This window comes from Ambystoma mexicanum, chromosome 10 (genome assembly GCF_040938575.1).
Source record: "Ambystoma mexicanum isolate Mex_15411 chromosome 10, UKY_AmexF1_1, whole genome shotgun sequence".
NCBI classification, from domain to species: Eukaryota; Metazoa; Chordata; class Amphibia; order Caudata; family Ambystomatidae; genus Ambystoma; species Ambystoma mexicanum.
Genome location: NC_090932.1, coordinates 449345147 through 449372378, shown reverse-complemented (window position 1 = coordinate 449372378; position 27232 = coordinate 449345147). Strand labels below are relative to the sequence as shown.

Below are 27232 nucleotides of genomic sequence, written 5' to 3'. Positions count from 1 at the left end.
TGGAAGATGCTCGGTCAACAAAATTCAGTAGAAGGGTGCTTTGTCAGATAAGCTGGGATTCCCCAAAGACTCGTGTCAAAACACAAAATGGTGACGCTCCTGCGTGGCAACCTAGGATTGAGCTGGACAGTCCACTGGTTGGACCAGGGACTCTTCCGAACAGGCTCGCTTGCAGGATTGTCAAAAAACGTCAAGCGTGATTGGTCCCACCACTCTAAGGTTTCAAAAAACCTTCACAGGTCTTCTGAGATCAGGCATTAAACAGGACTTAACCGAGACAACAGCCGGATTCAGGTGCCAGCCCTCTTCAAGTGTGTCTCAGGATCGTCCTTGGTTCTGCTTGGCTCCTCAGGATACTTGCTTCCATCTGCAGGTCAGTTCTGACCTGTTGCTGAGCTCCTGGAATGAGTGCAGGACTCTTCCTCTTATCCACAGTTAGGTGAGTGCGAGCACTCAGCCCACCAATGGCAAGAACTGCTCCATGCATGCACACCAACAGTGGTCCAATCAAGGGCTTCTGGGGGTCTCATGCGCTCATGCACACCAGACACCCTGGCACCAGTAGTGTGGCTTGGGACCAGACAGTCTGAGCCCACTTCCTGTGTACCTACACACGTTACCTGAAGGGACCCGCGAAAGAAGCAGATTTCATGGGCGACTGCATGCCCAAATGAGGAAATCCCCGCCCTGGAAGGGCAGGGGGAAGGCCAAGGGACAAAATGGCCAAAGGTACAGACAAAAGACCATGTGACTTAGCCATGTTGAATACTAGCCACGGCCATGCCAAATGCAGTAAATGCAGTGAAGCTTGGTAAAATGTTATATAAATATTAGAAAAGGCTACTGCTGCCACCAGTCTGTTCCAAGGCACATTGTACAATACCCAAAAATCACTTAGAGCAGACGCCTTCAAACTGTGGGTCGTGCCCCCCCCCAGGGGTGGTGCGGCCGCATCTGTAGGGGGGCGCGAGAGCCCAGCATGAAATGTAAAAAAAAAAGTTTTGTTTTTTTTTAGATTGAGGAAATGGGCAGAGGCGGCTCACATGGTTGGACTGGACCACAATACTGTCTCAGGCACCAATGAAAAAGTGCCCCACAGTTGCAAACGGATATTTATTCCTTTAGTCACAGGCTGTTTGAATAGTACCCATGGGGATGTTTTTCGTTAAAATGTAAGCAAATTGTGATATTTAAAGAATATTCATTCAGCAACAATGGTCAAAGCTACTGGCTGCATAGCCTGGTGGCTCATCCAGAACGGGCAAAGAGACATCAACCCAGTGGCCCCCTCACCCATTATGGAGGAGCCAAGGAGCCAGCCCAGTGAAGCACTGAGCCCTCCCTCAGCTGCTTTTTCCAGCTGAGGGAGTGCTCCTGGGCTGGCTGAACTGTCAAAGGGAAACACTGTTTCTATAAAATCATTGTACAGAGAAGCCACATTGAAAACTCCTGTTGACCGGTTACACACAGTCCAGTGGATGCTGCTATAGCATTTGTGCTTTTGGAAATTGAACTATACGCGTCACTCTAAAAATAAATAAAAAATAAGCCACTTCCATGTGGTTAAATACAATTACAATTTCAACTCAAAAGACAACATAAAACACCAATTAAGCAATGGAACTATGGGCCTGATTTACAAAAGCATTTTTGTAATGGCACAATCCCATTGGAAAACACTTTGAGAATCCGGGCCTGTGTCCTTCTAGAATGTTCCCAGTCTCAGTTTGTTAGATGTTCAAAAACATGTTTGCTGGCCAATGGGTGCAGTAGAAAAAACATAGAACTTGTCATCACCAGGGTCTTGCCTTCATAGGCAGCCTACATTTGGGCAGTGTTTAATGTCTTTGGCCTCATTACGAGTATGGAGGTAGCCATGGTGCTATTAGCGCCATGGCTACCCCCATACCGCATACCGGGTCCGGGTTCATTCAATGAGGAATTACTGGGTTATTCCAACCTTGGAAGTCCCGGTAATTCCTCATTGAAGGAACCCATCCCCATTCCCATCCGAGCCCCCATAGGGCTCAATGGGAATGGGGAAGGAGCTAATAACAGGCCCATTAATAACGGGCCCCTTATTAGCACCCTGGTCCCCTAGCGGGACCCGCTAAGGACGTGTGGTCTGACCAGATGTTCTGAGCGGGTCCCGCTAGGGAACCTCGTAATAGGGCGGTAAGGGGTTAATGGCACCGGCACCCTTACCGGCGCCGTTAACCCCTTACTGCCCACCTCGTAATGAGGCCCTATGTCTCACTATGCCCAGCTTTTGTTATTTGCAGTTGAGGGACAAGGAGAGGGTTCTGAGAACACTGAAGCTCCAGTCATGGATGAACCTTGACCAACATATGTTTTTATTGTGTGTCACAAGCACCTTTCAACAGAGATCAGCAGGTGCACATTAACATGATAACATGATACATCAAAATAAATTCGTACAAAAATACATTTACTGCACCAAAGGGAAGTTTCATTGTTAACCGAGTGACACCGGTCAGGTCAAATAGTCAAAAGAGGACACAAAAAGCTTCCCAGCTCAGAAATACCCTTTTATTTGTATTTATTTATCCATCTTTAATGTGATTAGTTAATTCCAAAACTTTTCAAATGTAAAAATTCTTAAAACATCAACTTATTACAAAATACACTAAAATATCACAACTTTTCAAAATGTAACAGAAGAAAATCTCAGCGGGATAAAAAAATTCCCATCATACATTAAGCTCAATTATAAACAGCCATACTAATCATCTTCCAAGTTTTTCTGGGTACCCGTTAACCAGCTGCCAAATTCGATAAAGTGCTATGTGCAAATCATTGCTTTCAGAATTCAAGCAATATTGCCAAAATTCATCGCTTTTTATGCTGTCATATCGGTACACAAACTACCTAAGAAACACATATAGGTCGATCCCAGAGCTATGGATCTGGACATTACATATTTATAGTTCTTGGCAACCGTGGCTATTTGACACAGTCTACAGAATCTTTTTCCCTCTGGAATCCCAAGAGCAGAACCACATACAGTCAGCGCAGGCCGTCGATTTATACATAGGTCTCGGGAGGATAGCTCAGCGGCAACATGCTTCCTTAGGAAGCAAGAGGACCCAGAGACACGCTGGTTCGATCCCCGGGTCCGCGCATAGTAACATTAAAAATCTCCTGACAGTAGGAGACAGAGACATTAAGTCCATCTCAAATGTGTGAACTACACTCTCTACTTCACATTAGTTCTTCAATTTCAAAATGTGTTCGTAGTTAGAACATCAGTTCAATTTTGTTAATAAACAACCGTTTTAGAGTATGGAAATCACAGTCCCAGTCTAGTTTCCAGCCTATCTGTGAAAATATATTTTCGGAAAAATCAACATAAGAGTCCTGACCTCTTTTCTTATTTGTCTCAGTTCCAAGCATATTGGCCTAGCTTTCGATGTTATGTATAGCGTACACACATTCAAAAGTGCGAGGGTGGCTTTGAAATTAGCCCTAATTCTAGATGCAAAATGTCCATAGAGACAGATACTGGCAAGCCTAAAACCTTTTTCCAAAACTTGCCTTCACATGTCACCAACAATGATGATCTTTGAAGGTCAAGGCACCGTTGCCGTAGAGAACTGCTATACAAAATCATTGCTTATAGAGCTTTAAAAAGCCCTCTATACTATATCCAGTTGTATTTTTTGCGAACCTTGCGATCAGCCAGTTGAGTTGCATAGCTTCACCAATTTTGGCTGCAATCATCTCCTCATAGTCCCCCATTGCACTTATCTCAATTCCCAAGTACTTGTATGTTAATGCATAGCCAATGACATCATTTGCTAAAACCAAACTAAGTCTGTTAACCGGTTTCCTAGTGAATTGCATGATTTTAGTTTTGTCAGTGTTGCTAGTTAGACTGTTCTCAAGAGCATATTTGCCAAATTCTTGCCCCGATCTTTGGATGTGGGAGAAGGTATGATCGAAGATGATACGATTATCAGCATAGGACAGGCATAGGACAGGCAAGTCACAGGTGTCTGTTTTATTCTTGGCAGACAATTCTTTGCTGCGCCCATAGAGGCTGGAGATCCGTCCAATTATATGTTAAATGGCAGCGGAGCCATCACGCACCCCTGCTTAACACCCTTATTAGTGGGTATGGCCGCTGTAATGGCACCGCTGCTGTCAAGCTTCACATGCACGCTCATGTACCTGTGCAACAATCTAACCGCATACAACAGACTCCGTGGACAACCAAACATCTCCATCTTCCTCCATAGTCTGTCTTTATACACGGAATCAAATGTAGCTCAAAAGTCCACAAAGACTGCCTTTTTTCTTAGATCTTGCTATTAATTTATCAACCAGCCTTAGGTTATGCGTGGTTCCTGAGCCTGGTCTAAACCCTGTTTGAAGTATATGTAGGTGCGGAGTCGATTTTACCCATTCCCGTTGTTCTGCCAACAAAAAAGAGGAACCTTTTTCCTGTGACATCTAACATAGATAGAGGTTTGTGGGTCAACGACGTAGTTCTCGCCCCCTTCTCTTGTATATCAGAACTGGATATGGTTTTCTCCAGGATATGGGAGTACCCTTTTCAGGACAAAACGTATACAAGCTATCAAGCAAAGTGCACCAGAGCTTAGGATCGTTCTTCAAAACTGCGTTAGCTAACCCGTTTGGACCAGGGGCTCCAGACCCTTTCAATCTTTTTATTTTGTCTATTATGCTGTCTCTTTCAATAACCAAATCAATACTCTCAGGATCCAATGCAGCCAGCCTGGAAGTATTATTAGATCCCTGGTTGTAATTCTCAATTATGAACTCGGTGCACTGCGCCAAACTGATCGGACTGACTACCATCTTTTCCTTTGATCCTTCAGCCTTACCCAACATATGCCAGATACTTCTTGAATCCTTACTATTCATCACAGCCATCATTTTTGGCCACTGGGCATTTCTGCAAGAAAACTGCCACCACTTCACCCACTTCCTGTAATTGTTTTGAATCCATTTTATGACTCAGACTTTTGTTACCAGATCGAAGTCACCATTCATAAAGCAACGGATATCTTGACACTTTACACGCTTTGCGTCTCGAATTTCCTTATCAAACGCTTTAGGGTAATGCTTGTCAATGACTAAATGACAGCCTATCTGAGTCGCAATGTCTACATTTTTTTCATGTAATCATAACTCAATTTCATCGGCTGTAGCACTGGCAAACTGATACAGACGGTCATCAGGGGGATCTGCGTGATCTGACCGCGGCTGGTTTTCCCGTGATGGAAAAGTTTGCATGGGAAATGTACACACCACAAAAGGTTCGTACCCCCGCTCACTATACTGTAAAGTGTAGTGAGCGGGGTGTTGCGAGGGACACCACCGCAGCCCCTGATTTTTTTTTTACCTACCTTAAATGCATACCACCAAAGGTTCGAACCTTTGGTGTCCAAACCTTTGGTGGTATGCATTTTCTGACTTTTGATGCTTGCAGACGTTTTTACTCTGTAAAAACGTACAATACCCATCAGGGATGTGGGAAAAGTATTTCTTCGCCTCATTTAAACACTTTTCCGTCCACCGAGTTAGGTTTCTTGCGTGATATACCTCTTTTTCTACAATGGCGGCCTGTATATTTTGGTCACTTACAGAATGCATATATAAAGTTACTACAGAGTGCTCGCAGTGGTTGTTCCTTTGCACATTTAAACAGTGAACTTTAGACACTACATTTTGGCTAACAAAGAAGTAGTCTAAAGTTGCGCTCTTCTGGCACGGAAGCATGAATAATTCCCCGGACAGTCGCTGAGAAAAGACGACCAGACTTCACCTTGCTTATTTGCGGTACTCTGCAACATCTGACTTCTGCTACTCAAGATGTGACGTTGCCCTGCAGAAATGCACTTTGCACAGTTCCATGGATCAGGGTTTGTGTCGGCAGTGCAAAGTCCCTTTGAACCGTGCAAAAAATGACATGAACCGGGCCCTTCATTTCCAGAAAGAGAACGCAGCACATCAGTAGGGAGACAAGAGAGGAAAGAAGACAATTCCTAGCTCAGAAATACCCTCAGAAGCACCCGGGCCTTCACGTTGCGAGATAGTCTGATGCATTCTAATCCTGCCCCATAGCTTAAAATCTAAAATACCGTTTTTTTTGTACCATGGAGTACACGATGAACCATAAATACACCTCTGATGAGACCTGAGATAAAACAAAAGGCTTTTTCAACTAAGATTTCAAATGCAAATCCATTCTGATGCAATTGGAAGCAAACTGTCTGGCATTTCCATGGAAACCATGATGTTTTTTTTTTTGTTGTTTGTCCAACACCAATCAGGGGGCAGTCGTTGCCTGGCAAAGGGAGGCAGGTCGGTATGTATGTTCCAGTTTTGAAATCTTCTTACCCCCTTGTCTTCTGATTCCTTCTGTGAACCAAAGGAGAACAACACTCATGAAAAAAACGATGAAGTGATGCGCTGTTGTTTTATGAATTTTACAATGCTCAGATAATTTTTCAAGCAAGCTAGTCATGCACGCGCCCTCTTGGAAATGTGTCACACAAGCTTCGTCCATTCCTTTAAGCATTTTAGAACGTTCCAGAATCTTAACAGCCTCCAGCTGACATGCTTATTAAATTTCACCACTAAAATTAGTTGAGTGAGACACATCTGCCACCTTGGATTAAAATGTATAATTTACTCTAGAGGTGGTAGTGTTACCTGTAGGTCAACCAGGGGCTAAGTCCTAAAAAGAACTCATTAACATACATGTGATGTCCCCATAAATTTGCAAATTGAGGTGAAATATGCACATTTCATTCAATTGGCTTTGCATAACCACACAAATTGTACAGGACGAATGGCATTTGCCTTTCATAAAATCAAGACACAATCAAAAACCAAGAGAGGATATTTGTTTCTGATAGTGTTTTGAAAACAATAAAAGGCGTGCATGTTTTAAACTCCAAGAACCAACACCAATGTGTTTCCCTAGAACATGCAGTCCTGAACGGTGACACTCCAACTATAGATGTCTGCTTTTTCTCACCAGGTTATATTATGATGCAGTGGGGAAGGAGTCAGCCTAAATTCAGAAAAGACAGTCATGGTTTTTCATTTTGCACACGGCCTCTAAAACAAACGGGGGGATGGCGTCCGCCCTCTGGAAAAAGTGGGTAGACGCTGTCCACCCACGTGTATCCTCGACTTGAGCCCTGAGGTGAGCACAAATAACCCCCTAGAACCAGAAAGTCTTTGATGGGCCATGCCTTCAGGATGTGCCATGGTTTGGATTCTCCCACTCTAAACACTACTGAGTCATTGCCGCTCCCTCCCTCACATGGTGCGACCCTGCTCCTGAAGTAAGATGAAAGGTAAACCCGAGGAAGGAACAAATGGGCCCCCAGAATTGCAGTTTGCTGGGTGGGTAGGGGAACATTTAAGTGACTTTTTTGGAAGAGTGGAGTTTGTGGCGGGACTCCCTCTCTCCTGCGCACCCTTTATTTGGTTGTTAGTTGAGTTAGACCTGCAGCCAGAGTCATAGTTTGTCAAGGAACCAACTCCGAGGTTCCTACTGTCTAGAAAGATTGTGGGAGGAGTGACAAACTTTTGGACTGAAAAGGCGCTGGTTGGGTTTGATAGTCCAGTATTTGTTTGTAGGTAGTTTGCACAAGAAAATAGATGGTCCAGGTTGTTGGTGTGTTAAACATGAGATTTATAGGTTTATTCCTTGTTATAATCAGCACCAATGAAAGACATCATTGGATGTAAATGTAATATTCATAACATGATGATATGTTACACAGCCGACGCGCGTTTCAACCTAAGTCTTTTTCAAGGCCAATTGGGTTTGGTGGTTGAGTTTTCAGGTGGAATGGGCTGGTCCTCCCAAGTGTGGGTGCCAGAGGGCTGAATAGCCGTACTTGGCACCCAGGAGTCGGATCCACGACTCCACACAACAGCATTGCCGAACCCGGCCAAGTACGGCTATTCAGCCCTCTGGCACCCACACTTGGGAGGACCAGCCCATTCCACCTGAAAACTCAACCACCAAACCCAATTGGCCTTGAAAAAGACTTAGGTTGAAACGCGCGTCGGCTGTGTAACATATCATCATGTTATGAATATTACATTTACATCCAATGATGTCTTTCATTGGTGCTGATTATAACAAGGAATAAACCTATAAATCTCATGTTTAACACACCAACAACCTGGACCATCTATTTTCTTGTGCAAACTACCTACAAACAAATACTGGACTATCAAACCCAACCAGCGCCTTTTCAGTCCAAAAGTTTGTCACTCCTCCCAGAACATTTAAGTGACGCCTTCATAAATCCTACATAACCCTCTGGCAGTTTTCCAATGCCAGCCACTGAAACATACACACATAGACCAAGCCAATAGGAGCTTAATTGGGGCAATCAATGAATAAATGTACTCTTGGGGCATCTTTTATTTTAATGGGCACTCCTGCCTGGTCCATCTGCAAAAATGCACTCACATAATTTCAAACATTAAGGGGCTGATTCATGGAACTTTTAGCACGGTGCAAAGCGACTTTGCACTGCCAACAAACACCCTGATTCCCAGAGAGGTGCAAAGTGTTTTTTTTACAGTGCAAAGTCACTGTGCACTGCAAAAACACACTTTGCACCACTCTGGGAATCAGGGTGTTTGTTGGCAGTACAAAGTCCCTTTGCACCAGTTCAAAGCCAGTGCAAAGTCACTTTGCACTGCAAAAATACACTTTGCACCGCTCTGGGAATCAGGGTGTTTATTGCCAGTGCAAAGTCCCTTTGCACCAGTTCAAAGCCAGTTCAAAGCCACTTTGCACTGCAAAAATACACATTGCACCACTCTGGGAATCAGGGTGTTTGTTGGCAGTGCAAAGTTACTTTGTACCAGTTCAAAGCCAGTGGAAAGTCACTTTGCACTGCAAAAATACACATTGCACCACTTTGGGAATCAGGGTGTTTGTTGGCAGTGCATAGACCCTTTGCACCAGTTGCATAGTCCCTTTGCACCAGTTCAAAGCCAGTGCAGTCATTTTGCACTGTAAAAATACACTTTGCACCGCGCTGGGAATCAGGGTGTTTGATGGCAGTGCAAAGTCGCTTGGCACTAAAAATTCTATTTCTTGCTACAAAATTTCACTCTGCGCTAAACAGTCCATGAATCAGGCCCTAAGCACTTAGTGCAAAGTTGGATACAGTTTTATGAAATGTACAACAGGCTCAAATTAGTACAAAGTGCATGAGCAGAGACACCATGCCCAGGAAGGCAGGTAGTATAAACACACATATTGTATCAATAAGAAAAAGGTGGTGTGCAAGCGATGGAAAGGCCAGCATTAATGGGAAGTCTGCAGAGGTTGGCAATGCTGGTGTCAAGGTTCTAGCCGAAGCAAACGATTTCCATAATACAAAAGTCCATCACACTACAAACTGGACCTTCAGTCACTCCTCCACAAGACCCACTTTAACTATGGCATACATGTGACCTACCACATTTTAAAGTGAGTGTGGTTTAGTAGTGGTATAATGTGACCTAACGTTCTATTTGTAGTGCGATTCATGTAATTGTGTGGGGAATGAGATGACGTGTGCTAGGAGCAAATTGCAGGTGCATTTTTTTACAATGAGAAAGGTTAGACTGCAAGTACCAGAATGCACAGGGAAAAGGCCTGGATGTGTTACCTACACATGCCATGGAAGAGTTTTGACATCATTTACCAAGGCTAGACTTCCTCAACCTAACATTTGCAACGTCAGAATGCACAACGTCTCCTACCTCAGGTAACGGATTAGCATTTTCACCCATTTCTCCTGGGGATTGGCACAGATACGGACACCACGCTGCGTGGTAAATCTGAAAAACAAACACAATGTGTAAGAGAAGGCTAAACTGCCTCTGGAGGTAGGCCAGACAGAAGGCAGCCGTCCCTCTTTGCTTCGGCCACTGGCAGTAATTGGCCATCACCAAGCAAAACCCCATTTCTCATAGAACTAGCTTGAGGCGCTCCCTCCATATGTTGGGGTTACCAGGCCAGGGTGGCATCAAGCAAAGCCATCTGGCAAAAACATGCTGTAACTCAATGGTACGCGCACAAATATATAACATTTATATGTTGGGTGCATACTTTTCAAGCCATCTTTTTTTAAACATTTCTATGTTTATAAAAGATGGCTTGAAAAGTACACAATTCAATCTTTTATAAAGCTTTGACGACAGACAAAACCTGAGGCATCTTTGTCCGTCTGCAAAGTTTCTCTTCAAGTCATCTTTTATAAAACTCGAAATATTTAATGGAATCCCCAGGTTCGCCGAGGGTTAAAGGCGCCTCAGCGACCTTTACTCTCACCCAGATTTGGATTTTTAAAAATCAGAATATCTGCTTTGTCTCCACTTTCATTCTCAGGCTAAAAAAAACACAAGGAAGGAGCCGAAACTATGGAGCTCATTTTTAATTCACACAAGCCATTTACGCCCGAAACTTTAAGCGTACACTTTTCGGCATGAAACTAACATTTCCTCTCACACAGAGTTGCCCAAAGCCCGGTCAGGGTTTAGTTCTCGGCGCTGGCGCCACCGCTGCGTGCTGTAGCAAGTTGCTGCTCACTTCCGGGCACAACTTTGCCAGCTTGGGCCACTCACAGGAACGTGGTGGATAGAAAACTCATAATCAAATCATGGCTCAGGCAGGTTGAACAGAGGCGCGATGGGAGCTGTCTAGAAGAACTCCTGTTTCACTGAGTGGCCTGAAGAGGCACAGCTATGCTCAGGCATAGGTCTTCACCTTGAGGGGGCAGGGATTCCATGCTACAGCTCACTCATGATGCCAGTGGTGCTGCTGGGCTTTAAGTGGGTTAAGAAATCGAGGGCGGGCCGTCATTTGGGGGCGTGGCTTATGGGATGGGAGTGGCCTAAAAAATACACAAACCATAATTAAGGTACGCACACACTATATAACATTTATATATTTGTGTGCGTACTTTTCAAGCCATCTTTTTTAAACATTTCTATGTTTATAAAAGATGGCTTGAAAAGTGCACAATTCAATCAATCACGCGAGGGGTCACCAGAGGAAGTTACCGTGACAACAGCGACTGACAGAAGTGCCAGCCAGCTACAGCGACGCTGTGGCTGGCTGGCACTTCAGTCAGCTCGCCTCACTTAATGGCGGGCACATCTCCTGTCGCGGCTGCAGCAGGATAATGCATCCCGCCAAAATTGTGGTCAGAGTGAGGGGGCCCCGGAAGGGCCCTGGCTCAGCCCCACTTTTTGGAGACTGGCGGGGACCGGACCCGGCCCACTTAAAGCACTGGTGGCGTGCCCAGGGACTGACCTGGGGTGGCACGTGCAACCACTGGAATCGTATTGGCCAACCAAGGTGACACCCCATTATCCCAAACTATGAGCTGTCTCGGGAGGATAGCTCAGGGGCAACGTGCTCGCCTTGGAATCAAGACGACACAGAGCAAAACAGGTTCGATCTCCGGGTCTGCGCTTAGAAACCTCTGGGTATTAAGTGCAATATAAGTAACCTATCATATCTTTATGTGTGTGTGTGCACTCATACTTCATGCCACCCCTACATAAGTCTGTGCCCACCTTGACCCCCCCCCCCCCGCCAAAAGAGTCTTGGCATGCCACTGATTATGGCCAACCAGCTCCCTTTTGCCCTAGAGGGAAGCGTTGGGAAATAGCAGTTTGGGCTTGTGTTTTTCCTTTTGCGGTGGGAAGAGGAACGATTTGTCTATGGTCCTCCACTCTGGGAATAAAAAGCCTGTCTAAGAAAATTCCCTGCAGTTACAGTCGTTTCATTTATTTATTTATTTTATTTATACCACATATGAGACAACGCCCGTTGGGATAGGGGGCCAACAAGACAAATACAACAAGAAACGTGAATCAGAACGGGGGCAAAGAAAGCAGATCAAGCTGGGGCAAGCAATCAGAAGGTTTACTCAAAAGAGGAAGGTTTTCCGCCTGCATTTAAAGTGAAGCAAGCGGGTTCTCCCTGTCCATCGCTATTAGGACGTTTCTAATCCTCTATGCTACACCTCCCTTCAGCCCATAAGCTAGCTTAATGCAAGTAAGATAGCACAGTGGGTTAAGCAGTTGCTGCTGAGATCTGTGTGTGATAGGCAAGATGCATTTTCATATCTGGGCAAGGCCAACTCAGCCTGCCATCCGTCAGAGGTTGATCAAATGTTGATCAATTTCTATTATGTCATAATAATTGTAAATACAAATGTTCTATGTAAAGCGCTTTGGTTAAAAGCTCTATGCATGTATATATGTATATATACATACATATCGAGCTATTCTTGTTAAGAGAATGGAAACAGTCAATGATGGACGATGAAAGAAACAGTCTGACCCCCATGTCTGCCCTGCTAGTGTGTCAGGTCGCCCTTTACTTACATGATGGAATCCATGTCACAGATCCCGGCAGCGCTCTCTGTGGTGAAGTTCCTGACATGAACCCTGTGAAGATGTATCTTCGTATGGCTTTTACAACAATCAGAAAAACCTAAAAAAGCAGGAAATTGCGAAGAAATTAATTATTCGGAATGGCCAAATAAGAACATTCAACAGGAAAAGAAGCCACATGAAAAATCAGTTTCGCCTTCAGTTTCACGTGATCTGAAAGCAATCAATACATGTCTCAGCGCGCAGAAAGCAAATATGTTAAAGGTATGTTGGCAGCAGTCGACGTTTCAGGGTCAGCAGATAGCTCAGTGTGGTAAGTCACTTGCTGCTGAAATGTTCGAATTCTAGTGATTTGCTAAAACGTTCATCCATCCTAAGTATACAACCTGAGCCGCGTGTCTTGAGTACATTATTTACAGTGCTATTTGATGGCTAGTCTGAGGCAGCACACGTGTTATAGAACCCACTTTACTAGAACTGAGCTGTAGAACAACTGGCGAGAGCACACTCTATTCTTGTTGCCCACCCAGGGCCATTTTAAGCACTTTTGGGGCCCCGGACACTGACATCTTTGGGGTCCCCCTCCACCAAACCAAAGGAATGAAGGGATCAAGAATACTGGTCGCGCCTCCCACCCGTTGCGCTCACAACCTATAGGTTGATATGCTGTCTCGCAGCATAATAAGCACGTTTAATCCCTTTAAGTCCCCTTGCTCTCTTCATTCTTGCTCTAATCAGAATGATAAACAAGTAGCATTTGAAGGCCAACATTAGCAGTCTACAAAGGGTTTACTGTTCTAGTACATACAGCATATTTTTTATCAATAACATTCAGGAAGGTAGATGTAATATTAATGCAGGAATGTATGTAAAAGGTACATGTAACCCATAAAAGATAGAGAACTAACATTAGCTGACTCCCAGAATGCAAAAGTGCTCATGCATGGATGGAGACCACCAATTGGAGGGAAGGAGAATGCTACACATACCGTAGCATGGATAGTGGAGGCAGATTAGAAGCTACCAGGAAGGTGTCTTTATCCAGACAGACTGTGATTAGAAGTGGGATATGGTTTTCAAATAATGTTGCCATTAGATATCAAATGAACAAATGCCTGTAGTGTGCGATATAAATATGCTCAGTATTAACACAGTGAAACCATGAATAAGGCTTTTATGAAGATCATAGCATGAGAAGGAAATCACTCATAAGGGCTGATAATTTTGAAAGATTTAGGGACTGGCAATATTGAGAGGTTAGGCAATAAAAGATTAAATGAGATGCCCAGGATTAAGGGCTGAAGCTGGGATTTGTTCCAACTCTGCAATGACTGCATTTGAACACTTTCTTTTCCAGTTCTTACCATGAACTAAAACGGAACTCATTCTATTAAAAAAACGGACTTGGAAAGTACACAAATCACATGACCAAACATGACAATTTTTAAACAAAATATTATAGAAGGGTGTTATGCAAAATGGGAATGATTCTAGCTTGATTCTCACCATCATTAAGGGAAGTATATAAGAACCAGCATACCAATCAATGTGATTTAACAAATTTAATCTAGGTTTGTCTTTTGTATTTTAAAGCTTTAAATACTTTCAAAACAATGGCTTGTGACATTTTCATTTATAAACGTGCATAAAAACCTTTGACTTTTTACCAAAAAGCAAACCGTTTTTTGTGTCAAACAAGCAGACTTTAAAATATGCTTGCCTGAGGCCTGCAACATATGGTCCGCTTTCTTCTGTCTACCAACCCTTTCACCCAAATGTCCTACATAAGAAGAAAGATCAAGTAATGGGCTAAACGATACTGGCAGCATGCAAGAAGGCAAACCTCACAGAACACAGCAGAGCAATGTAAGATATATTAGATGATTTGATCAGGATCACTGTATCGTCTGCTGGCAAATCCAGGATACAAGCATGGACGCTGTCTTTCTAGAGTCTTGAATTTGGATACTTATTCACCTCTTGGACTAACAGTTTATGCCATTGTCAGAGGCGATTGCATAGGTTTTACAACACCCCATTTGAACAAACCAATTTCTAGAACTTCACCATACGGATGATATGTTAGTTTTTATAGCAACCCCTATCTGGTGCAGGTACATTGCTGATAATAGCAGATGTTGTTCTGAAAAACCAAGTACATATGCAGACAGGTTTATAAACTTCAGACATAGGAAAGACTCAGCCAGCTTTGCTGGAATGTGATATTTTAACTTTGCATATGAACACATATCTCTGCAATGGGTGCTGCACACTGAGCTAACTTCTGAACCATTGTGGCACTCAATTTATCAATATGCATTTCACCATTGCTTATTGCACACGATCAACATAGTTCCCACAGGAAGGAAAGAATGCTACAGAGTTGTGCCATAAGGAACACACAAACTATGTATACCACAGTGAACACAGAAAGCAATCCATGATGAATTAATTGATCAAGGCAGAATGCACTTGCCAAAACAGAAAGGCAATGGGTTTAGACAGAGCCTCAGCAGCACCCCATAAAATATCCTAACGTGTGCTATTTAAGGCTGGTGAACAATCGGATCTTACTTCTTCAGATCAGCTAGCGTTGTGGGGCCCCCTCCAAGGTGGGGGCCCTGGGCAAGTGCCCCTTTTGCCTTCCCATAAAAACGTCTCTGTGCCCACCTATTTCCTACTATTACTCCTTCTAGAGCTTTCCACCTCTCTATTCTATTCCAACAATGTTTTATATAGCGCCAACACGCCCGCAGGCCTCATGGCGCTGGACACAGGCGATGTTCATGCTGTGTGAAAAACAGGCGGTATTTGGCAGGGGCGCTCACTTTTGTTTTCCCAGCCGGGAGCAGGGGGGCCACCGCAAAAAATATATATATATACTTGAGGAGAACCATCTCCGGTTCCGGAAGCACCTCAAAACCTTCCTCTTTGCTTCTGCTTTCTCCCTCTCTCTCCCCTGCTAAATTCTTCACTGAAACTGCACTGAACCTGCACCTGGGTCACTCTCACCGACCTCGGTCCTTGGCCCAGCCACTCTCCACTTGCACTGCCTCCCTGGCAACCCCTGCACTGCGGGACTGTCTCTGTATCCCTACAGCCTTACCTTGCACTTGCCACCAGCTGGCCCTATTTATTTATTTTTTATTCTACTTACCCTGTTCTGCACTTCCCCCCCTCCCCTTCCCCTTGCACTTTTCCCTTGCCCCTACCCCTGCACTTGCGCGATCTGAATGACACCTGGCCTAGTAGGATCGTTGTCCGTCTTCCCCCCTCCCAGCCTCGTCGCGCCTTGAAACACCTTTGTATAGGCGCGTTACAAATGCCATATCATATCATATATATATATTATATATATATTATATATATTATATATTATGGTGACCTATAGGTACTTTCACGCAATTGCCTTTCCTGGGGGAGGGGTGGGGGTGGGCCCTGGAGCACCCGCGTACTCGGCGCCCCTGGTATTTGGATATATTGCCTGTTTTAACATTATCAAGACACAGCTTTTTTCTGTTTACTACCATCCTCATACTGAGGTCTGCTCATTCCTACCCCACTTTACCCCATTTGAGCATCAAAAAGAGGCGTTATTTCCAATCCGCTAAAAAAGTATTTGCTGGCTCTATAAAACCCTACAGACACATGACATTTAAAAGAAACTCTTACCTTCAGATGCGTGAGGCGCGGAGAACAGCGTCGGGACAATGAACAAAGCGAGTGCGAGGACGGTGAGCGATTTGCCGGAGACCATCTTCAAAGCGAGGGGTGCGCAAAATGTCGGCTGGCTCAACCACACCACAGGAGGTAACCGGCAACCCGAGGGTGAGGTGAACAGGCTGCGCAGAACACAGCCCCCTCCCTGGTAAACCGCCTTATATGCCGAGCCAGCCAACGCACATTCCAAACCCCCGCTGGGGTTTCCCCCATCGCCTCCGTTTTAAGGCTGTGGAAATGCCGGCAGGTGCAGGCCATTATTATGCTCTGCACTTCCTGTCCGTCGCCTTCTGGGCTTCAGGTGTTATGGACAGGAAAGGAAACATTATAAAACAAGCATTGGCAATACTAACAGTTTCGACTTTTTTGTAGTCGCCGGGATAGACATTTTCCAGCCGCTGGCAAACTGGCAATATATAGCAATATGAAAGCAACATATGGAAAAGGGTGTTAGAAATGGTACATATTGCGCAAGTACCTGAAAACGCCTATTTAATGTTGATACAAAATCCAAAACTGTTGGCTTTGCCAGTGCTTTTTTTTTCAAAATCAATTTTATTGTCAATCATTTTTATACAATCGCTCAGTAAAACACCTTGTATCTTCAATAACGTGACTCTTGTCCATGTTTATGCCCCCTAACGCTCCCCCCACCCGCCAGTGCCTGTTTTTGACAGGAATTCAGTGCAAATAACTGCGCACATACTGCTTCCAAATCAAGTGACTGAAGGTACAACTGGTTATGACATTTTCATTACACCAAGAGCTCGTTTATAGCTGCAGTTAATCCAATACTGGAGATTCAGAGGGCTGATGAGAAAGTACATAGAGTCAAAAAGATCCCATTGGGGGGGTGTTTTGGGTGCGGAGGTGCAGGCAGTGGGTGGGAATGGCTATAGGGTATATACCATGAGCAGTGGATGAAAGGCTAAAAAACAAACAATGCCCACTGCCAAAGGCTTTTTAATCCATCTTCCCATCCCAATATTCATATATAGGTAGATTGGTAGATAGTTAATGTATATACAGACTCACAGATCCATTAAGGACTCCGTACATTACGTTTGCTTTACATACCAGAATAGGATACACTAAATAGGCGGAAATACATGCTCACACACTAACAAGAAATGTAGAGGAGACACTGCGTTGCTGTACCAAACAGAGTCAGACTGTGCATTGCACAGGAGGGCTACTGGCAAGGGTGGGGGAATTTAATTTGTGCGGGAAACTCACAAAACGTCCAGTGGGGAAGGAAGTATCTTAGGTGATGGCACCCAAGAACAGCCTGGGCATCACATCCATCTGAGGTGGGGAGTAAACCTTTTGAAGCGTTTACATATCAGCTCTTAGAGCACCGGCGCGGATGGGGCGCAGGTAACAAAACGGACATAACTCGCATCTAAATTGGACGCATGTGAGAATACCCTTGAAAAGTGTGAGATGGAGTTACACCTGTGTGTAGGAGGCATGTGTGACACTATGCCTGTGGGGCTTGGCCAGGCTGTAGGCGTAGACGTTAACACTGAAGTCCACACAAAGGGTAAGGCGTATGCATCCAAATCAGAGGCAACTGATTGTGATAAACACAAGGAGGAAAAGGATAGAGGTTCTGACCCCCCTCATCCAAGCAAGGTCCTGAAAAATCCAAAGGGAAATCCCAGACCTATGGTAGGTCCACTCCCACCAGAAAGCAGAGTGTGGGCACCGCTATCACCGAGGCTCCCACACCCTCCACAACCAGGGGATGTTTCCATTGTGGAGATTTGACACATAGGAAGGGGGGTCCTCCCTGCCAGGGGAAACCCTAGCAGGCCCTAGGCATTATGGGTTCCCTAGAAGAGGAGACCTCAGTCAGTGTGGGCCTCTTACAGATGAAGTCCCACTAGGCCAGGGAATGGCCGAAAGGTCTCGCTCTCTGAGCGGGAACGGCACCAGGTCCTTTAAGGAGGGCCCCAGTTGCCACCATGACTAAGATATTTCTAAGCCATGTCTCCAGAAATGGGGAACAGTCTCCCACCTTGAGCAGGACTGCTGCTAGTGTCACAGCTGTCAGGCGACTGGTGAAGTCGGGGTAGTTTTCCCAAAGACCAAATCTGCAGGTAAGAAGGTTTGATAGTCTCAAGTACTGTTCCTTGGAAACAGTAGGGCTTCGTTGGAGGAGTGGAACCTCCCTGCTCTATGTTCACATCAGGAATTACATGCCAGTAGGCTCTCTGTTCGATACTACCCTACCTGACGCAGGTATAGTCATGCCAGTAACTGGAGCGGAAGCACCGGCCGCAACACAGGAGGAAGTGCTTGTGGGCCGTGACCCTGAGGCTTGCTGAACCAGAGAGCGCAAGAAACCTGTGTCCCCAGTAGCTCTCAGTCCAAGCCTGAAGTCCCCTGAGGCACTTACTCTTGCGAGAAAGGGCTCAGTGGCCACTGAGGTTACTATTGTGTTAGCACTGGGTTCAGTGATTTCAATGTTGCCTACTGGCATAGAAACGGAACCTGAGATGGTGGAAAGGAAGTTTCAGACCAGAGTGAGCTGGAGTCACAGGCCAGGCTGACTGTTTCCTGGAACAGCAAGGCTGTTCCACTGTAACCGGTCTGTTCATGCAGATCACGCAGCAGGTACAGGGCGGAGCTCCTGAACTACTCTAACAAAGGGCACAGGCGCAGAGCGAATACCATGGCCTGTTCCAAAAATAGGAGGTTCTGCCGCTGGAGAATGCAAGAGCCTGGTCTCACCGGTAGCTCCCAGTCCAGGCCCGAGGTCCCCTCAGGCTACAACTCTAGCGAGAGGACTCAGTGGCCACTCGGGTAGGGAGTTAGCACCTCGGGAGGCACAATGGGAGAGACCCCCGAATAAGTTGCCGCAAGAAACTAAATCCGTACAACATTGAACATAACAACAACCGCGCTGAAAGCAGTTGTATGAGGGGGAGGGTGTGGGGGAATCTTTTGTGGCGACGCTAAAGTGGAGAACACACAAGTACTTATCCAAAATTCTACTGCCATTTTAGTCCTTTGCTCAATTGCATTCTGTAATTGGCAGCCACCCATTCAAGATGGAGGGAATAATGGCACACATGCCGAAACCCTGTCTAACCTAACTACACCCCGCCATGGCATATACCCTTAAAAGTCCTATTCCTGAAAACAAGGCACTGTTTAAAGCGAAACATGGGGACGAGGGGAAACCCTGAGCAGTCAAGCAAGTCGGCCCTGTATGTCTCTCATTGTGGCCCTGTTTTTTTTCCTGACACCAGAAGTTCCAAACCTAGCCATGCGAGGAAGCCGTAACCATGCCATACTTGAGAAAACATCCAATTTTGCCTCGCACCCCGCAGCAGGAATAGGAAAGTCATATGATCCAAAGGATGCTATAAACACAACCCCTCCAAAACAGTCACCCAACCCACTCAGCTGCCATTGCGACACTCTATTCTGTGATCCCCTTCCTCTCCTTCAGCACCTGCACACCGCCATCCACTCTTCGCCTGCTCAATTTGCCTCCCTTCTCAATTTGTCTGCTACTTCAACATCAAGCCTCAACCCTTATATTGCCATATATATACATGTTAACTGTGACAGATCACGTACTGGACGTCACATCATATATGTTACCCTCCTACTAATGGCGACCTGCTTCAAGGAACTACACCATTACTTATGCACTCCAATCTGCAATCTTGCTAAAGGCATGAAAAGCATGACATTAGTTTAAACTGCTCTTGCAATTTACAGTACCGGCCAAACACACAATCCTGACCAATCACCTCACTGCGAAGCAGCAGCAGCAGCACCTGCTGTTGGAGCAGTGACAACACCACCTGACTGGCTTCACTTAGGCCCTTCCAGCCCACTGTAGTGACTGGTGTCGCAGCTTTCTGTCTTCACAACAAAACACTGGAGCTGTCTGCATCAGCAGATAGGGTTCAATGTTATATTTTAATATAAGTGTGAGTGTTGTGAAAAATGCAATCCGCACCAAGGCCAGTGTGCATTATGAATTTAGTAATTCAAGCAAACAACACACTTTATCACAGGTGTATTTCTCAAATATAAAAAGGTGTGGTCATTCCTACGTTCTGAAAATGCTGCTTTATTTTATGCAAAGCAGGTTGGAACCCCCATTGGTGTTGTTTGTCCCCTTCGCTCTTCCTTATGGGTGTATTTCACAAACGAAAAAGTAGAATCGGGGAGAACAAGACTATCTTGGAATGATATTCTAAAAATATATATATATTTGGTTATTCTAGGTTCTGACGTTCTTTGCTCAGTAAGACAAGTCCAACATTCTTCACAGGACTAAAATATGTACTGAAAATTGTCATTGGAAAGGAACATTATCCAATTTTGGCAAAAGCCAGATTACAATGTCAGTGCGGCTGGGGTGCCTCTAGCAATCACACACCTGACAACGCAACCCTCATCCACATACAAAGACACAGACAGAGATATAGAGTGAGGCACAGAGTGAGCACACCACAGAGCGAGACAGGAACAGCGAGAGAGAGAGATAGAGATAGGGGAAGGAGAGAGGGATAGAGAGAGGTGGAGAGAGAGAGATGGGGAAGGAGGAAGAGATAGCGAGAGGAAGGGGAGAGAGAAAAAGATGGGGAAGGAGGGAGAGAGATGGGGAAGGAGGGATGGATAGAGAGAGTTGGAGAGAGAGGTGGGGAAGGAAAGAGGGAGAGAGAGATGGGGAAGGAGGGAGAGAGAGAGGTGGAGAGAGCAGAGTGAAAGATGGGGAAGGAGGGAGGTAAAGAGAGAGAGAGGGTGAGATGGGGAAAGGGGAGAAAGATGGAGAGGTAGAGAGAGATGGGAAGGAGGGAAGGGATAGAGAGAGAGATGGGGAAGGAGAGAGAGATAGCGAGATGAAGGGGGAGAGGGAGATGGGGAAGGAGGGAGAGAGATACAGAGAGAGGGAGAGAAACAGAGATATGTGGGTTGGAGGAAGAGAGAAGTAGAAGGAGAGAGAGAGGGAGAGAGAGATGGGGAAGGAGGGAGCAAGAGGTAAAGAGAGAGATGGGGAAGGAGGGAGAGAGAGAGAGCGAGATTAATGGGGGAAGGAGGGAGAGAGAAAGAGGTAGAGGGAGAGAGAGAGCAATAGAGAGATGGGGGCGGGAGAGAGAGAGCAATAGGGAAGGAGGGAGAGAGAAAGAGGTAGAGGGAGAGAGAGAGAGCAATAGAGAGATGGGGAAGGTGGGGGCGGGAGAGAGAGAGCAATAGGGAAGGAGGGAGAGAGAAAGAGGTAGAGGGAGAGAGAGAGAGCAATAGAGAGATGGGGAAGGTGGGGGCGGGAGAGAGAGAGCAATAGGGAAGGAGGGAGAGATTGATAGAGGGAGATAAATAGGGGAGGACTAGGTCTGCGTCTTATACGCCATGTAAAGCTAGCCTCTAAGTATTACCCTTGGCCAATTTCCCTTCGTGTAACTTATGGGTACGACCGCAGGATCCTTCAACAACGAATCGAGTCAGAAATACATCATTTCCTCAATCAGTATTCATGGGATAAACTCCCATAGACTGGATCTAAATGGGGTCATTTGAATATTCCTCAGTTAAAGTAAAAACCTGAGTCCTCGAGTATCATCAGCCAGCGCCTCTGCTTTAGCACATGAATACTTATGTATTTTTAATTTTTTTATTACTTATGTATTTTTAACGTGCCTGTCTGCTGACTTAGGAAATACAATGCAATATATCTATTGTATTGCAAATAATACATTACAAAATAGATGTTCTCAATAACCGAAAGCACAGTGCTCATAAACTAACAAATAATAAACCATTAGGGAGGAGCCTCGTAGCAAGGTGATTGCTGCGAGCTGTTCATATAGATCAGCTGGGTGATGTGTCTGTTACTGACAGCTATGTGTGACCTGCAAGTCGCAGGTTTAAATTCTACCAGAGCAGACTCAACCTTTCATTCATTCAAGGTTGATGAAAGTAGTACCCGTGACTAGGGGGAACAGTGACACCTCTTTCATTCATCAGTGAGCTAGCACTATCTCTGTAGGATCTATGACTTCGTAGCCAGTCAATATTCCTTGTTTTCGCCCCTCACCTAATTTATGGACCTGGTCGCAGGCCAGGGCTCATAACAAGGTGATGGAGAAGGTAACTATTGCCATTGACTTGCGCCAAAGTCAATGACGCTACCTGCGCATGGACTGGCCAGGCCAGTCACACCTCCCTCGCTTCTGTCCTCCTGCCAAGTCATTACAGTTGTCCTTTTTCAGAGTGCATCGGCTAAGGTCCTTTCTGATAATTACAGAGGGCATTCTGAGCAGCCTGATTGGCTATAACTCTCACAACAATCCAATGATCTCACTACTAACATTTGAGACCAGGGAAAACCCTCTCCGTCTGAAGTCTCTGTGGAGTTAGCCAAAGGTTGTTTAATACACCCACAACATCTTCCCTTTATGAACAATGATTAATTCACAGCAACCTCTCCGAAAAGGGTGGGGGAGGGAACGGAGCGGGGGAGAGGCAGTAAAGGAGAAGCGGGGAGCCCGAAGGAGGGGGAGTGGCCGACCGTAAAGTGCAAAAGAAGAGGGAGGGAGCAGCCAGGGGGTGCTGCGAGGCAGAGGGAGGAAAGACAGCCATGGACGGAAGTGGAAGGCTGTGGCACGCGGGCCAAGGCTACGCTGCGTGGCTCCCCACCTCCTTCAATACTTTCTTCAAGCTGTCTTCTCACTGAGGGGAGCACGTCCAGACTGCGCCTCCAGCTCCAAAACAGATGACTCTGCGGACTTTAAACATAGTCCAGCAGGACTTCAACCAAAAAAAAGCACTGGTGTATACAAATGAAAATCAATCAGGCATATACTTACTTAAATGCAGTCATTTTGCTTTTACTTTGATTGCGGGAACAGCTCCGCGGCAACAGCCGCAGGCCAGCAAACGTGAGCGAGAGCGTGAAGGCCCAGCTGGTGCTTCGGCCATTTCATAGGTAAGCATTGGCAAGTTGCCATGCCAACGCCATACACTGCTCCCAAACTCCCCTTTCTCCTTTCTTTTATTACCAATGTTTTAGCGATTAGTTGGCTTACGCCACCAAAGCGCCAAAACCAACAGTAGAGGGTGTTAACAACATATAAGAGGGAAGAGACAAATAGAAACTAGGTTACAGAAAATTAGTTTTGTAGCAGAAAATACACTATAAACTAGGACCATTTGATAACACATCCCTTAAGTCCTCCAATTGTTTTAGAGCGGAGAAAGCACTACTCAAGCACACAAGCTCGGTGTTTGTTAAATAATAAACGGATGCCACTTCCATTCACGTTTCGCAAAAGCTGTTGAATTATTGAAATACATTTTTCAATTCGATGGACATTGCAAATATTATTCCACCACTCGGATGTTGTGATTTTCGGAACATGTTTCGAGTTTAATGTGATCCTACGACTTGTAATATCAATAAACAAATAATATGTAATGAATGCATGATCAATAACCATGGTATTAACAGATAGACTTCCTAATAAAACGTTGGCTAGTGTAAGGGGAACATGAACATTGAATATATGAGCTGAATTGTTCCAAACTAGTGACACAAATGTGTAGATAAAAACACAAACAACATATACTTAAAGGAACCAACAGTAGTATGACATGACCAGCAATTCCCAGCATTAGTCAAATTACAATCAAATAATGTTAACGGGATAATGAAAGCTCTATGGGTAAAGAAAAATAAATGTTGTGTTAAATCTACTGGTGTGGACACCTGCTGGGCATTCTTCCATTTAGTAACTATGCAGATGTTTGAAATTCCACACTGGAATCATTTTCCCATTGCACTTCTATTGGCCATTTAGTTTCAAAAGATTTATTATTTCTGAACCATCTATACAAATGTGAAGCTTTAAATAATGATGAAGATTCAAGAAATGTTGCTCTCAACTAATCCGGAACAAGTACATTATTCCGAAATAACATCACATGATCAATGCATACATCCATACGTTTACAATTGGGAATGTGATAGGGAGAATTTGATTCTGCGTTCACCAAATGACATAGCATTGGGCCTGAGAAAATCTGATGTGTATCCCTAATGCCCTTATTCAGCTATGGTTTCCAAAAGAGAGTTCTTCCCCTCACCCTGATCTTATTATTATACCACAAATAAGGTGAAAGGGCGTGTGATGGGTTAATTATCTATGAACAAAAAAATCCTAAGTACTGACACTGTTAAACTGACTGATTTAGAGTAACCAGATTTGTATTTTTAAAAATAAAAATTAGGTCCTCGATAGAAATTGGTTGTACTAGTTCTCATTCCTCAGCTATAAACAGGAATGCCATCCAAACTGTCATTTAAGAACCAGGAGTGAGCCTGTTTAAGTATACACATTTTTTGATAGTATCCAAAATTCGGAAATCTGACACTTTCATGCTCGTAAGAATTATACTATATAGGCAAGGGAATTCTTTTTTGTTTTTACATGAAACAGTATTAAGGGATTTAAAGAAAGAAGCTGATAGTGGAAGAAGGAGCATTTGCAAATAAAATAAGATATCCAGAGATAACATCATGTTAATAGTTTAAAAACTGCCCCCCAAGTTAAATATAATGAGAACAAGTAGTGATTAAGATCTTAATTTGATTCAACAGATTATCTACATTACATTTAATGGATTTTTCAATAGAGCAAGATATCTCAATGCCCAAGTATTTATTATAATCCTGACACCATTTAAGACCTGATGAAATTAATTCACACTTAACACATAGTGCATTTAGGTGTAGACTTTCAGATTTATTTTTAATACGCTTGTATGTTGAGACATCCGAAAATAATGTAATAACTTCTAACAGATGTTTAAGATTATTATTTGGATTTTTTTTATGAAAATCTAAATCTGGTTTGACTAACTTAGACACAAAAGGTTCAATTCTATTGGCGAGTACTTTGGCAACTATTTTGCAGTTACTATTGCTTAACAAAATTGGTCTGTTGTTCTAGGACACATGCTACGTTTATCAGCCTTAGGGAAACATATAGGCAAAACTTCAGAAAAAAGATCCTTTCAAATGTCCTTTATCATGGAAGTGTGGGAATAAGGTATTTTATTTAGAAACCAAATATGATGAATAGTGACTAAAACAATCAATAGAGTAGCTATCAGGTCCTGGTGCTTTGCCTTTATGCAGATCCTTGATAGTCTGAATGAACCTGTTTAGAGAACTTACATCTATTTGTGGATAATTGTCCCTAGCTATATGATTAAAAAGGACTGAAAGTCAGGGTTTTCACTTGTGTGCTCAGATGCATATAGTTTTTTTGTGGAAAGGTGTGAATGTTTCTAAGATAAAAGAGACCACAGCACCTGCATATTTCTAATATAAGAAACTCTGGTCCTATCTGTTTTAATTTTTAAGGAAAGAGGCTAGTGATTTGCTAGCTTCGTTAGATGTTTGGTAGATTTTGTATATGTATTTCAGAATCACACCAAACGTTTGCTATGATAATTTTTTTCTTAATTTCATATTTGTAGTGATAAAATGCTTCAGAACACGCTATCATCCAGTTTACTATTGTATGCTTTTTGAAATGTGTTTAACTTGCCAAAAAGAGAGTCGACATCTTTTTTCTTTTATTAACCTACGCAATAATGTGACCCGTCAGTACAATATTATAGGCATCCCAATTAGTGACAGGTGATGTAGCATCTCTGTTGTCCTCAAAATATTACTGATGAGAGTTGTTATATGATTGCACAAACTCCTTATCCACTAAAAATAATTATTAAATCTCCATCTCTTTGTATGCCTATGAATAGTATCCAGATCCAGTGTTGAGATAACTAGGGCATGAACAGAAATATCTTTGCTTTCTACACTGGAGTGTACTATGGCTGAGGACAACGACCTGGATATGCATATATGATCTATTCTAGATTGAGGATTGTTTGGGATAGAATGAAATGTAAAGTCTAAGTCAATCGGATGAGCAAGCCTCCACCTATTGATGAGACCTGTTTCTGAAAAGCAGCACAAAAACACCTGAGTTCTATTATCTTTTAAAATAAAATTCGACCTTCTGTCTAAGAATGCATTGATTATTTTAGTGAAGTCTGTACATACAATGAGATTAGAAATATTAGGTTGTATAATAGTATATTTAATATTAATCCAAAAGTCAGGTTTAGGGTTTGTAGGGCTACATGCATTCATAATAGATACTATTCTTGGAACCAATTTGAATATTCACAAGTGCCCATCTGCATAGCCCATCCATATCCTTGTATAAAATTTTGCAATAAAGATTATTATTAATCAAAATAGCAACACCATTTTTTTCCACCAGCTTGGCTTGCTATCACCTCCCCCATCCACCATTTCTTTCGCTTATCAGACTCTTATGAAGAGAAATGTGTTTCTTTGATGCACCCCACTGAAGGTTTAAATCTATTTAGGTGTGATAGAACTTGCTGCCCCTTAACTGGATTATTTAGGCCTTTAACATTTCATGCTTTACATTTAAAAAGCATTTATCAAGTCCATAAAGCACCTACACATTATCCTAGTCATCAGAGAGTGTAAGTAAAGGAGTACTTTGTTGGCCATGAAAAATCTTAATAACCAAACCATTCCTTGACACTCAAATAATATATACCAGTGTATCCACACACAACATAGAGGAAAAAAATAAAGGATAAGGGAAGAAACACATATCGGCAAAGTATGAACTGGATATTATATAACAAGAGATGACACAAAAATAGATAATTCTTCATAAAGATCTGAATAGTAATCAGAGCCTCAAGTGAAACCTGACAATCACACTAGCAGATATTTGGAAAATGGAGATGGAGCATGGAAAACAACAGAGAAAACTATGGCACCCACCAGTCTCCAGACCACAAATGGCTAATATGACAAAGTAGACTTGTCTAAGCATTTCATGTATGCCTATCATGTGATCCCGTTAGAGGATGGGGAGGAAGATTGCTGATTGGTCATTTGAATACACATGTTCATATCCACCATTTTAGTAGACCTTATAGCTTTCAAATCTGTCGAATCATCAAACACTGTTGTTTTGCCTTTCTTGAAGCTGCAAAGCCTGAATCTGGC

At 43.8% G+C, this 27232-nt stretch overlaps 1 protein-coding gene across 1 annotated transcript; it reads right to left on the bottom strand.

The window, feature by feature from the left end:
* Nucleotides 1-2331: 2331 nt before the first annotated feature.
* Nucleotides 2332-16297, bottom strand: LOC138491486 (C-C motif chemokine 20-like). Its single transcript, XM_069618003.1, has 4 exons — nucleotides 16096-16297; nucleotides 12415-12523; nucleotides 9778-9855; nucleotides 2332-6408 (listed from the first exon to the last, which is right to left on the bottom strand). Exons 1-4 carry the CDS (start codon nucleotides 16178-16180, stop codon nucleotides 6384-6386), a joined length of 297 nt encoding a protein of 98 aa, XP_069474104.1. The 5' UTR covers nucleotides 16181-16297; the 3' UTR covers nucleotides 2332-6383.
* Nucleotides 16298-27232: the final 10935 nt, after the last annotated feature.